General features: G+C 42.9%; 1 protein-coding gene across 4 annotated transcripts in view; it reads left to right on the top strand.

Moving 5' to 3' along the window:
* ZNF326 (zinc finger protein 326) overlaps positions 1-12,778 on the top strand; it is a 79,271-nt gene that overhangs the window by 7,283 nt on the left and 59,210 nt on the right. For 3 of the 4 annotated variants that reach the window (XM_029617546.1, XM_029617547.1, XM_029617545.1), the window contains exons 2-3: positions 8,672-8,762; positions 10,720-11,125. In XM_029617546.1, the coding sequence (XP_029473406.1) occupies positions 8,672-8,762; positions 10,720-11,125 (497 nt within the window). Of the gene's footprint in view, positions 1-673; positions 1,324-8,671; positions 8,763-10,719; positions 11,126-12,778 lie in introns of all 4 variants that reach the window. The other variant, XM_029617544.1, reaches the window with a different exon arrangement.

The raw sequence follows: 12,778 nt of genomic DNA, 5'->3' as shown, positions 1-12,778 counted from the left end.
AATCAATAACCACAATACAGTTCACATTAACTTAATATAAACCTCTTTTTCTGCAAGTTATAAAGAAAGATAAAAGGATCTTAGAATTTAATGGAACATAAACAATTTTCCTTCTCTATTCTATCCAAAGAAATAAGGAGGAAATATCAGCCCTTTATCCTATTCAGACCTGAAAAGGGTTTAGGTGGCACTGGTTTCACCTTTACATTTATCCAAAAAACTTCTTAATTGAAATGGTTCATAAATATAACTTTTGTTATCACATTGCAAAACACATTTGCATGGGTACCTGATATTTATCTGGGCACCTAATAATCTTGCTTCCTGGCACATACCTACAAATTTCCTACTACTTTGTGTCTCATAATGTCTGGGTAGATCCAGACTTTTTGTCCAAAATACACTTTATTTCGGTTACGGAGGAACAACCTTAGAACTAAGTCCCTATCTGTGGGGAAAATAAGATACAAGTAAAGTTCCTGATATTCTATCTGTTCTTCAGTTGGTGCTTCCAGAAAAGCAGTAAGATCTGTTTCAATGTTCAAATTAGGAACTCGTGTAGCTAAATCACTAACATTCTTAGATGTTGGAGCATAGTAAATCTTAGATGTTGGTGGTATTTTATCTGAAGATAATAAAACATCCATTAAGTATTTTTTAAATTGTTCTTTAGGAGAAATTAACTTAATGCATGGAAAGTGAGGAGGAGAAAGAAAGGAGAGAGACCTGCAGGGCTTACCGGGGGTGAGGATTCCTTTCCCGGCCCCATCGGCGTTGCTGCTGCCCTCCCGTGTGACGTCATCTCAAGTGGACTGGCGGGGTCCTTAAAGCTGGCCCCTTACTTGGACTGACTGAGGCGGAGGAGAGAGACATCTGCAGGGCTTACTGGGGGTGAGGATTCCTTTCCCGGCCCCAACGGCGTTGCTGCTGCCCTCACATGTGACGTCATCTCAAGCGGACTGGCAGGGTCCTTAAAACCGGCCCCCTTGGCAGCGCGGCCCCGAAGCCGCGCACGACTTAGCTCCGACTTTGCTTCAGACTTTGCTTCAACGTGAAACTTTAAATCTTTTTAGAACTGTGGTATTTTTTCTGAAACCTCCGTTTAAAAGGATCTTAGTGGATATTTTAAGGAGAGGCCAGACTGGTAACCCTATCAATATTATATTTTCCTCTAACACAAAATGACTCATTCAAAGCGTAAGAGGCGTCAGCGACTGAAGGCCGCTGCCGCAGCGTCAGCTACTTCTTCTCAACCTTCAAATGAGAGATACTTCGTTCCGACTGCAGCCTCTAGACGGGGAGAAAAATACGCAGAGGGTTCAGGTAAGGAACATAACCTGCCCCTCATGGATGAACAAACTTCATTAAGCCCGGGAGCACCTGAAACTCCCTCTCCTCCATTCCATGCCAACCCTCAAAAACCTGTCCGAGATACCCACCCAAAGGTCGGAGAAAATCTGGATGCAAAGGGGGACTTGGGGGGGGAGGTGAGGGTTCCTACAATAACAGCTGAAATGTTTAAGAATGTGAATGAACAAGAGAGGGGGGAGACTTAGCAGGAGAAATCAAATGGATTTCTGAAGCCTGCCGAGAAGGGGGGATGAGTACAGGTTTCACTATTAAAAAAAAAAAAAAAAACTAAACCTGATATAATTACTTTGGATGTAATATGGAATGCGATAGTAATATTGGAAAGCTCTTTCTTCATTAACTAGTGTAATAAATAATTCACAGAATATGATACAGGTTATGCAACCTATGGTAAATAATCATGAAGTTAGAATTAAGGAAGTGTCGGATCAGTTCAAGAAGTACAAACTAATTTAATTCAATCAGATAATATAAGGAAAGTTGAAAATAAGATGCAATACTTAAACCTGAGAATATTAAACTTTCCATGCCCCCTGGTTTTCTGCCCTTTCTTGGGTGGAATGTTTTCAAGGTCTGCAGTCCTTTCTTCAGGCATAGTCTGAGCCAGCCAACCCTAAGAGTTCAGGATCACAGACTGCGGATTCCCATATGCCAGGTGCCGCAAGTAAGTGTTGGAGTGTGTCTAGACCTCCTGCGGGTCACGCTGATAGGGGCCCAGACAGCATGGATGATGAAGGCGATCCTTAATCCTGGGAGGATGGGGTAATTCCTCTGGGGTTGGAGCCGTATAGAACAATGTTGTGTTTTTTTATAGAGATGAGTTGCTGGTTCTGATCTCCTAGCTACTGGGGGTACAGGGTGCTGATTCCATGTCTGAGCCAAAGAAGAATCCCATTTTAGTTTCTTTGCGTAAAGCATTTATCTTTCCCATTATGAATGCTATTCAAAAATTGATTGATCTTGAATGGGGCACCCTGGAAGCTGATTTTAAAGGGGGACGAGCCTTGGAAGCACTATATCCCCTGGATCCAGCAGCGAGAGAACATTTGCGCTTTCTGAAAGTTGGTGGGTGCTGTGGATGACTGTCCCTGTAGAAGGGGGAGTGGCATTGAAGGATGCGCAGGATAGGAGAATTGAGGCTATCCTTAAACAGGCCTTTGAAACAGTGGCAATGAATTTGCAGATAGCCTTTTATTTCATATTTATTTATATACTGTTCTGGACAAATAATCATGACTCCCTGATGGCTTGCTCTTGCTTGCTTTTCCCTCAGGAAGTTGCTGAGTCTGGCTTGAATTCCAGGGCAGTGGTGGAACCAGCAGCCGCCTTTTTGGCAGTTGCGGGCTGCAACCTGTTCCGCACTTCTGCTAGAGGGCTGGCTTCGGTGATAGCAGCCAGGTGTCAGCTATGGCTGAGCAATTGGTCGGCTGATACAATTTCTTATGAAATACAAAATGTTATGAAATTGCCTTTTACAGGATCGCTCTTGTTTGGGAGAGTTGAAAAAAATGGTCAATAAGTGGGGTGAATCCCCGGTTCCTCTGTTACCAGAGGATAAAAGGTAGGCGCCACACTTGTTTGGTGCGAGAGGTTGTGCTAGAGATTTAAAACATTTGCGATCCTATGGAAGAGTGGTTTCTCGGAGGGCTCGACCTTTTAGGTAGGTCTCAGTTCTTTGTCTTAGGCAGACCAGATGGGGCGTGGACTCAAGCACAGTGTCCTCAACCCCCTCAATGAGAGTGTGCTGACTCACCACAGGGTACAGGAGATACGAGGTCGCTTGACACTTTTTTTTTTTTTTTATATTGGAAGTGGGTCGAGATCAAGTCATACCAGTGGATTCTGGAAGTGATAAGAGGGAGACACCATGAAAACGTTCCTTGGGACGTTTTCATGGTGTCTCCCTGCAGCTCTCCTCAAGAGACAGGCAGTAGAGTGTACATTATCCTCAGCCTGCTGGTTGTGGTCCCAGTACCTATTCACAAGAAAATATGGGCAGATATTCTATTTCATTGTACCCATTAAGGAAGGTTCCTTTTGCCCCATTCTGGATCTCAAGGGAGTTAACTGTCATTTATGACTGACTCGTTTCCACATGGAAACCTTATGCTCGGTGATAATGGCAGTACATTTGGAGGTTCTTATGTCTCTGGTTTTGTCAGAGGCATATCTGCATCTTCCCATCAGGCTGGAACATCAATAGTCTTCTGCGTTTTGCTGTCTTGGGGCGGTTATCAGTTTAGGGTGCTACCCTTCGGTTTGGCCACCATGCCCAGAACCTTCTCCAAGGTTATGGTGGTGCTGGCAGCAGTGTTGAGAGAAGATGGCATTCTGGTCCACTCGTTCTTAGACTATCGTCCGATTTGGACCAAGAGCAGGAAAGAGTCTTCAGGCCTCGAGCAAGGTGATCTCCTACAGCAGAAACTAGGTTGGATGGTGAACTTGGCCAAGAGCAATCTGCAGCCATCCCAGATCCTGGAGTATCTGTGTTCATTTCAACACAAAGCAAGGCAGAGTGTTCTGCTAGAAATCCGCAATCAGAAACCGATGGTGCAGGTTCGACTTTTGACAAAAACAATACGCCCGATGGTGTGGTCTTATCTACAGGTGCTCAGGTAGATGGCAGCCACCCTAGAGGTGGTTCTATGGGCAATGGCTCATATGTGTCCTCTTCAGCGCTCACTGCTTGCACGTTGGAGTTTAGTCTGAGGACCATTTGATCTGGCTTCAGTTACTAGTGGAGACCAGCATCCAACTGCAGTGATGGTTGCAAGTGGATCTAAGGAAGGGCATTCTCCTATGAACACCAGATTGGCTAGTACTCACAACAGATGTGTGAGACTCCAGGGTTGGGGGGCTTGCTGTCAAGTGTTGACAGGGCAGAAGTGCTGGAGTACAAAGGAGTCTCTCTGGTGCATCAGTTGACTGGAAGCCTGTACCGTTCGGTTGGCATGCTTGCGATTCGACTGCTTGCAGGTTTGAGCAGTCTGCATGATGTCGGACAATGAGACGACAGTGGCTTACATCGATCGCCAGGGAGGAACCAAGAGCCAGCAAGTGTCGCAGAAAATAGCCTAACTCTTGGAATGGGTGGAAGTGCATGTTCAGGAGATTTTGGCCTCATGCATTGCAGAAAAGACAATGTATGAACTGACTTTCTTAGAGTCTGGATCCAGGAGCGGGGGAATTGTCAAACAAAGCATTTCAGCTCATACTGGGGGCCTCCTGTTTCTAGACTTGCTGGCAACATCACACAGTGCAAAGGTATCTTGTTTCTTCAGTCGCAGGAGAGATGTCTTTGGGCATTGAATCCCTTGTGCAGGATTGGCCGGAAGGCAAGCTTCTATATGCCTTATCCCTGTGGCTAATGATGGTCAGAATGATTTGGAGGATCAAGAGACACAAGGGGTTGGTGCTTCTAGTGGTGTCAGATTGGCCCAGGAGGCTGTGGTATGCAGATCTGTGGATGCTCCTGGTGGACTCTCTTCTCTGATGTACCAGATTCCTGTGGACTGGTAATCAGGGGCCTATTCTTCACAAAGATCTGACTCTTTTCTTACTGTATGGCCCTTGAGAGGGCTTGAAGCATGGATATTCCACTGCTATAATTATATCTTGCTTCAAGCGTGAAAGTGCTCCACTTTTGCAGCCTATGATCGGTTTTGGCGAGTGTTTGAGGCTTGGTGTGAGGTTCGAGGGGTTCATCTTCGTTTGGTTAAGATCCTGCTCATTTTGGATTTTTTGCAGAATGGATTGATTACGGGTTTGGCCTTTAATTCCTTGAAAGTACAGATGGCAGCTCTTGCCTGTTTCTGAGGTCAGGTGAATGGTGAACCCTTGTTGGCTCATCCGAATGTAGCCTGGTTCTTGAAAGCGGTGAAGCAACTTAATACCCCCTTGTGGTTGCAGGTGCCCTTGTGGAGTCTTAATCTGGTTCTGGATTTTCTGACAGGTATCACCTTTTTGACCACTGCATAGCCTCTTCTTGAAGTTACTTATTTTGAGGATGGTGTTCTGAGCGTAGAGTTTCTGGACTGCAGGCTCTGTTTGCCGGGAACCATTCCTGCGAGTTATTCCGGGGGCAATCCAGCTGCAAACTGTTCAGTCTTTTTTGTTAAAGGTGGGCCTGGATTTTCACTTGAATCTGTTTCCCTGCCGGAACTGGACAGGGAGAGATATGGATAAATATAATCTGTAACTGACCTTGGATGAGGTATTTGGAGGTTTCTAAACCTTGGATGAGGTATTTGGAGGTTTCTAAACCTCTCAGGAAGATGGACCAGCTATTTATATTCCACAGTGGTGATAAACAGGGTGAGCCAGTGTTGCGGGCTATGATAGCCTGCTGGATTATGGACATATCACAGCAGCGTATGTTGATGCTGAGCAGCTGTTGCCTTGTCAGGTTAGGGCTCATTCCACAAGGGCTCAGTAGTTTTACGGGCGGAGATTAGATTCTCTCATGGAGATTTGCCGAGCTGTGATGTGGTCCTCCTTACACACCTTTTTCAGGTATTGCTGCCTGGATGTGCAAACCCAGGAGGATGCAGCTTTCGCTTGTGCAGTGTTGATTGGACCACAGGCAGCCTCCCGCCCTGTTCAGGATTAGCTTTGGTTCATCTCACTAGACATGGATTAACATGTCTGAATGCTAAGAGGAGAAATTACTACTTAATTGATAACTTCCTTTTTCTTTAATGAAGATAAGTAAATCCACCTTACCACCTTTGTCTGCCGGATGGTGGTGCTATTGGCCCTCTTGACTGTGTTTCCTGTGGTTACTGGTAAGTGTCAGATCCAGTCTGAGCTCATTGTTTTCCTTTTAACTGTGTGTTTGAATTGTTGTCTGTTTAATAGTTATGATCATGTATTGTTTAATTGTCCACAGTTGGCTTTTGCAGAGAATGCTGGCAGGCTGATGTCAGTGCAGGGTACATATACTGTGATGTCAGTTTTGCTGAGTCTCTTACTCCTGGGGGAATTCTGCGCTACTGCGGCATGCAGAATTTGTGCCAAATTCCCCCCCCCCCCCCCCCCCCCCCCGGCAGAATTGCCAAATTCTGCGCAGAAAATAGCAGAGGAGACCCCAGCATGCCGCAAACGGAGCGCGTCCCACATCACACAATCCGCTGCGAAGATGAAGGCCCGACGCGCCGTTCATGCACACGGGGACCTTCCCTTTTCGCCGCGAACGGCATGCCGGGCCTTCATCTTCACAGCGAACGGAACACATCCTGTAGCATGCCAGTGAGAGAATGTGTGTGAGAGAGAGGAGAGGGGGTGTGGGAGAGGCTGAGAGACAGATTGGTAAGAGGGGGAGTGGGGGGGGGATGCTTTGAGTGTGGGTTTGAGAGGGAGCCTATATGAGGGCAGGAGGGTGTGAGAGAGAGCATGGGAGATAAGAGAAGGGGGCTGGGGGGATGCTTGAGTGTTGGTTTCAGAGAGGGGTGTTGCAACCGTCCCTTCCCGATGGCTTCACTCCGCCCACCTTTCTTTCTTTGCACCTCCTCTTGCTGTGGTTGGATGCCTGGCTGCCGCGGCGTCTGCCTGCCGTCCTCTCCGGCATTCCCGGACCTGCTTGGGCGCTGCCTCTCGCCATCCTCCGCTGGTACCTTAGGGTGCGCGCGCCGTGTGGCCCTCACTCTATTTCCTACTTGGCGCGAACCTCAGTGGCGTCCCCCTGTGATGACGTCACACTACCCGGATATTTAAAGCCTACGATGTTTGCTAGCCTTTGAGTTAGCAAGGGGTAACCTTATGGATGGGATTCGCTCTCTGTACCCATCTACTCTGCCTCTCCAATCTTCCATTGGACTCTTAACGCTAACGGGGTACCCGTTCCACGGGGGCCTCACTTGCTTTTGCAGGTCGCTATCAGGAAACTGGTACTCGCTCCTCGAGGGCCCATGTTCCCTGACTCGCTGCCTGCTCCTACCTTCTCTTCTGCCTGGAGGGATTCGCTATCTTCAACATCAGTGAGTACTACAATCTTCACCTCAGAGCTGTTCCCTGGAACCAGGTACTCGCTCCTCGAGGGCCTGCCTCCGTTCCAGCCCTAGTGCCATTTCCTACGTGGAACTGCTGTGAGTACATTACCTTCAAGCCTCTAAGCTCTCAGGGATCAGGTACTCGCTCCTCGAGGGCCTAGTCTCCCTATCCTGGGGTTCTCCATACTGAGGCTTTGTGCATATTCCACTGTACTCATTATTCTCAGTTCTTTCCACTACAGCACTGCTACCGGAGGAGTCGCTGTTCCAGCGCCTGAGGGATACTAGCCCAGCCGGGCTACTTCTGCTGCTCACTACTACCACCTCTGGTGGCTTCATCACATTGTCTAATAAAAGATCGATCTCTGTGTTTGTGTGTCCTGAGCTGAGCCTGGCCTGTGGCCCCTCACGGGACTTCCTCCTGTGGGTGTGGTCAGCTGCCACAGTGTCCAAGGGTCCACCCAAACCTCACTAATTATAACAAGAGGGAGCCTATATGAGGAGATTGTGAAGGAGTGTGTATGTGTGAGAGATTGGGAGCTCGTGTGTATTGAAAAGGGATTGTGTATGTGAGTGTGCTAGCCTGTGTGAAGGGATTGTGTATGTGTGAGACAGAGCCTGGATGAAGGGCTGCATGAGAGAGAGACATAGGTAGCCTGTGTGAGGGTGTGGGTGTGTATGCAAGAGAGTGGGCCCTGTATGAGGGGATGTGTGTGCGCGAGAGAGGGAGTTGGGAGCCTGTATGAGGGTGTGTGTATGTGAAAGGGGCACTCTTACAGTGAATTTCTAGGGAAATTCTGCTCAAAATATTTAAAATTCTACTACTTTAATAACTTTTTCTGTATTAATTTAAAATGTAATTACTTAGTCTGTCATGTAAACTGTTATTTTGACCAATATAAAGTTTGCAGAATTTTTTCAGTTTTTGTGCGCAGAATTTTAAATTTTTTTGCGCAGAATTCCCCCAGGAGTAGTCTCTAATCTGCTAGTAGAGGTGCATAACCCCACTGGTTGTGGATTAACTTGTCTTTGTTCAGGAAAAGAAAATTATCTGGCAAGTAGTAATTTCTCCTTCTTCAGCCAGTCTCCACCCTGTCTGGCTCCTGATTTCCTATAATTCTGCATACAGTGGCCAATTCTATGGTAAAGGCCAGGTTTTGGTGACCTTGCCACAGCCAGAGTAGCAACATAGAAAGGGCCTTGTGTATGAAGGTAGTCTGCATAATTTTGTGTATGAAAATTAAGTAAACTTACCAGTTTAGTGATACATCATGTCTCAATTTTTTTTTTTTGTTTAAATATTTTCTCTCTAGCAATGGAGCGCGATTATGGACATGGAACATTTGGAAACCAAAGATCCATTGACTATATGAATCAATCATTTGGGATAGAAAGTAGTAACAGGTAAATAATATTGCATGTAGTGTCATTAAATTAATCAGTAATTGAAATCCAGCAAAACTGAGGCACATATGTTAAACTTTAATTGTAATTGGCAAAGTCTTAACTTTCACATAAGATTGGGCATGTCTTTCCATATGAAAACATTTTAATTTAAATTTAAAAATTCTTCATAAATGGATGAAATTGCTTGGATGTTTTTAATAAAATTTGAGATGGTTTGTAGCTCTTGCTGCAAATACTGAAATTACTTTTATTAACGTGGGTTAATGTACATTTTTTGTCATGTTCATATTATAGCAGGCACTATTTAAAAATTATTCTTGTTTTCATTTTTACAGGCTGTTTAGTAAGAAAATGAAATGTGAGGCAAAATGCATGAAAACTGGAGTTGTGGAAGCAAATTACACCTCCATGTTGTACCCTGTTTAAAAAGTCTTTTTTTTTTTTAAATTCTTAATGCTACTGGATACAGGTGACTTTTTTTTGTGTCACTTGTATTTAGATTCCAGAAAGGACAACTTTCACCTAGGTATTGTGTGTTAGGCAGAAAAACCAAAAGGAGCCATTGATTGTATTCTCAAGTACGCGTTATTTAAAAAACCTGATATTTTTTCATCAGTGTAATGCTGAATTTCAATTTGGTCACTATTTAAATAAGGCAATAGCTTTAATAGTAAAGAGGGTCAAAAACTGATCCTAAACTCCATCCTTAATTTAGGTATTCTACTAGAGATGAGATTTTAGATTTTGATTCCAGATCATATTACAAGGGGACATTAATAGCTTAAATTTCTGTTTGATGCTATGCTTACATTTTATCTCTGGTCTCCCTCCTATATAAATATCAGGCATCTGCTTTTCCTTTATTTCTCTCCCTCAATGTGATGAACCCTGCCACTGAGCGAATGTCTGGATGAAGTGCAGAGTTCAGGATTATGTTGTGTTTCTAGATTGTAATTTTTCTGGCCTGTTTTACTAACTCCTAGTTAGAGAGCTGGTTCAGCGATGAAACATTCCTTGAAATGGCTTTTTGTCCTCCTTTTAACTTGTCAGTTATGATCTGACATTTGTGCTGTGGTAGGGAGAAGACTGAAAAATAACTACAGGTGTAGACCTATTCAATCTGTAGTTCCAACTTGTTAAAATATGGAGGGCATATCCCTCCCATTTTTATTTCTACTACTTGGGAGAAGACAGGTCCTGTCTCAGAACACACATGAATGATAGAACTAGTTAAATAATACTTGGTCCCATCCTATTTTAATATTTCCATAGAATCTTTCAGTATGCCGTCACTGTTCAGAATGCCATATACTTGTCTTACATTTTGTTATGCTTCAGAATCAGTTTCTGATGGTGACAGATGAGCCATATGTTTAGTAGTTAAATATTACACCAGTAGAAAGTGAAACCGAAACAGTATAATATGGTTTCCTTGGTGTAAATTGTATATAATTCAAGAGGTGTATTCAAATTCATCTTTTCCGTTTTACAGAAGAAAAGTGGGATAACATTTGACCTACTGTTTAAATAAACATATAATTGTCAGCATTAGGCATGAGCTTAGGAAAGTTTACAGAATAGCCTGTGAGCTGTTCTTCCTCAGACTAGGGCTGGGCTTGAAAAGTGACAGAAAATGTTTTTCTGTTTTTAATGGTAGAAAAATCACTTGAAGCTTAAATGAAGCAAAGTTCAGGCATACTGAGCTTTAGTCTAGCTTCTTGGTAAATTGGTTTGTAAAGCTTTCATCCTGTTGAATCTGTTCACAGGTTGAATTGCCCAGCCCTAATCAAAGTACCTAAAGTTGTAGATCTGTTAGACTAATTTAAGATGAATTTTTTTGGTTTTTATTTTTAGTTGATAAATGTCAACTGATAATTTGTGTTTTGAAATGTTTAACACCAGTAAGCTTACTTTTTTTTTTTTTTTTTTTTTTTCCCTCACTGCAACTTTTCAGGTTTGGACCTTATGAGTCTTATGACTCCAGGTCTTCTGTGGGTGGGCGAGATCTGTACAGATCTGGCTATGCTTTTAATGAACCCGAACAAAGCCACTTCGGAGATAGTTATGATGGTCGATTTGACAGCTCCTACCGGAATAGCCTTGACTCTTTCGGAGGTAGAAACCAGGGCGGGTCTAGCTGGGAACCATCTTACTCACGTTCAAAGTTGAGACCTGGGTTTTTGGATGACAGAGGAAGAGAAAGTTACTCTTCCTACAGCAGTTTTTCTTCACCCCATATGAAGCCTGCAGCTGTAGGCTCTCGGGGGAGAGGAACGCCTGCTTATCCCGAAGGTGCGTTTGGAAGCAGAAGCTATGATGCTTTTGGAGGACCATCAACAGGCAGAGGCCGAGGCAGAGGAGTAAGTACAGAATCTTTTCAGATTCTTTTTACTAGTCACTTTTAAACTTTTTCACAACCAGAACTTTAAAATGGAATGCACTGTTATCCTAGTGACTTACAAATGGGCATGAAAATCGGAGAAAGCCCCTTGAAGGTGACTTTTAAAGCAATATGTCTTTGAAAGTGTAAAGTATAATAATTGGTAATCCTAGATTTGGCATTTTTCTCCTTTTTATATGAAAGGAGGCAATGTAACTATAGGTTTCATACAAAAGGGGTTAAAGTCCTATTTTTCTTCAGACACTAGCATCTTTGCTAGTGATGATTTTTTAATAACAAAAAGGTTATTATAGAACCGTTTGAAGTTCTGAGAAGGTTAAAGGTGCAATGTATGGTTACAAACTGGGTTGTCAATGCTTTCAGACTTTTTCATTCTGTTAGTCCCATCAATTTACTTTTAATTCTACCTTGTACTTGGGATTTTTTTATATATTCATTTCCCATTTCTTGTTTGACTTTTGATTCTTAATATAGTTCATCTTTAAAAGACCATTTAAAATACATGCATTTAAACACAAATTTTTTTTATCTTGCCTTTTGAATAGTTTTACTGTAGAACCCTTGATGTGTTCTTTCCATTTTGGAGTGCTTTGCAAATTTATAATCTTATCTGTATTGTTAACCTGGCATTATGCTGTACAAGTATAAGCAGGTAAAAAAATTAGAAGCCAACATTTCTTACTATATTACTGCACAAGTCTTTATAGCTGGGTATGTGTATGAAAACAATTTCTCTAGATCTAGGATTCTGCTTTATATAGTAAGCATTAGTTACATAGACACAAAATGGGAGAAAATCTTTAATATGTAGGCCCTTATTAGCCTCTGTTCTCATGAGCTTTGATTTGCAGTTCTCTCTGAAAATATTTAAAATGCATTGCACCTTTAATGACTAGGTATTTGTAAAAAAAAAAAAAAAAAGACGCATTTAATAATGCTTTAATACAAAAATGTCTATTATATGAACAATGGCCCCAATTCTGTAAAACTCGTAATTGTTCAAAAATAGGTACAGCAGTAAAATATCTAGAACAGTTACCCTCTGAATCAGGCCACATTTTGTTTTGCTGTAGAAGAAAAATATGAGACGAATAAGTCCAGATGTTCAATTATGTGACTTAGGAGTTGTGCAGAATTGAGGCCAATGTAATTGTGACAGTACAATGAATAAGTTTCATTGTACGGTAAAAGCTCATTGTTTGGTACCAGTGGGAATGCTCTGTTTACCAGCATCTTCCCCAGGCAGCCCTTCAATGGCCGGGGGGAGGGGGGATTTGGATTAGGGATCAGAGTAGCTCTTTTTTTCTGCTTTGCTGTGTCCTTTTCATCCTCACCTCTTCCTGCCTCTTCCCTGCATATTCATTGCCTGGGATGGCAGAGGCTTTAATATTTGACTAACCTGCATCCCCTATTCTCCATGGATACCAGATAAGAGTTTTTACTGTGTTTTTATGAATTTTATCATCTTTATTTTGCAAAAGTAGAGGTTTTGCACATTAGGAAGATTTTCACACTTTTTTACTATTTTGATTTGCTTCTGTTTCTTTAATATAAAATCAAGCCTACAATGTCCCTTTTAATTAGCCGTGATATTTTGAGTTTATTTTTAAAT

This window comes from Rhinatrema bivittatum, chromosome 10, assembly GCF_901001135.1.
Source record: "Rhinatrema bivittatum chromosome 10, aRhiBiv1.1, whole genome shotgun sequence".
In the NCBI taxonomy this organism is placed as follows: domain Eukaryota; kingdom Metazoa; phylum Chordata; class Amphibia; order Gymnophiona; family Rhinatrematidae; genus Rhinatrema; species Rhinatrema bivittatum.
Note: the sequence above shows the minus strand (reverse complement) of the source record. Positions and strands in the feature narration are given on the sequence as shown.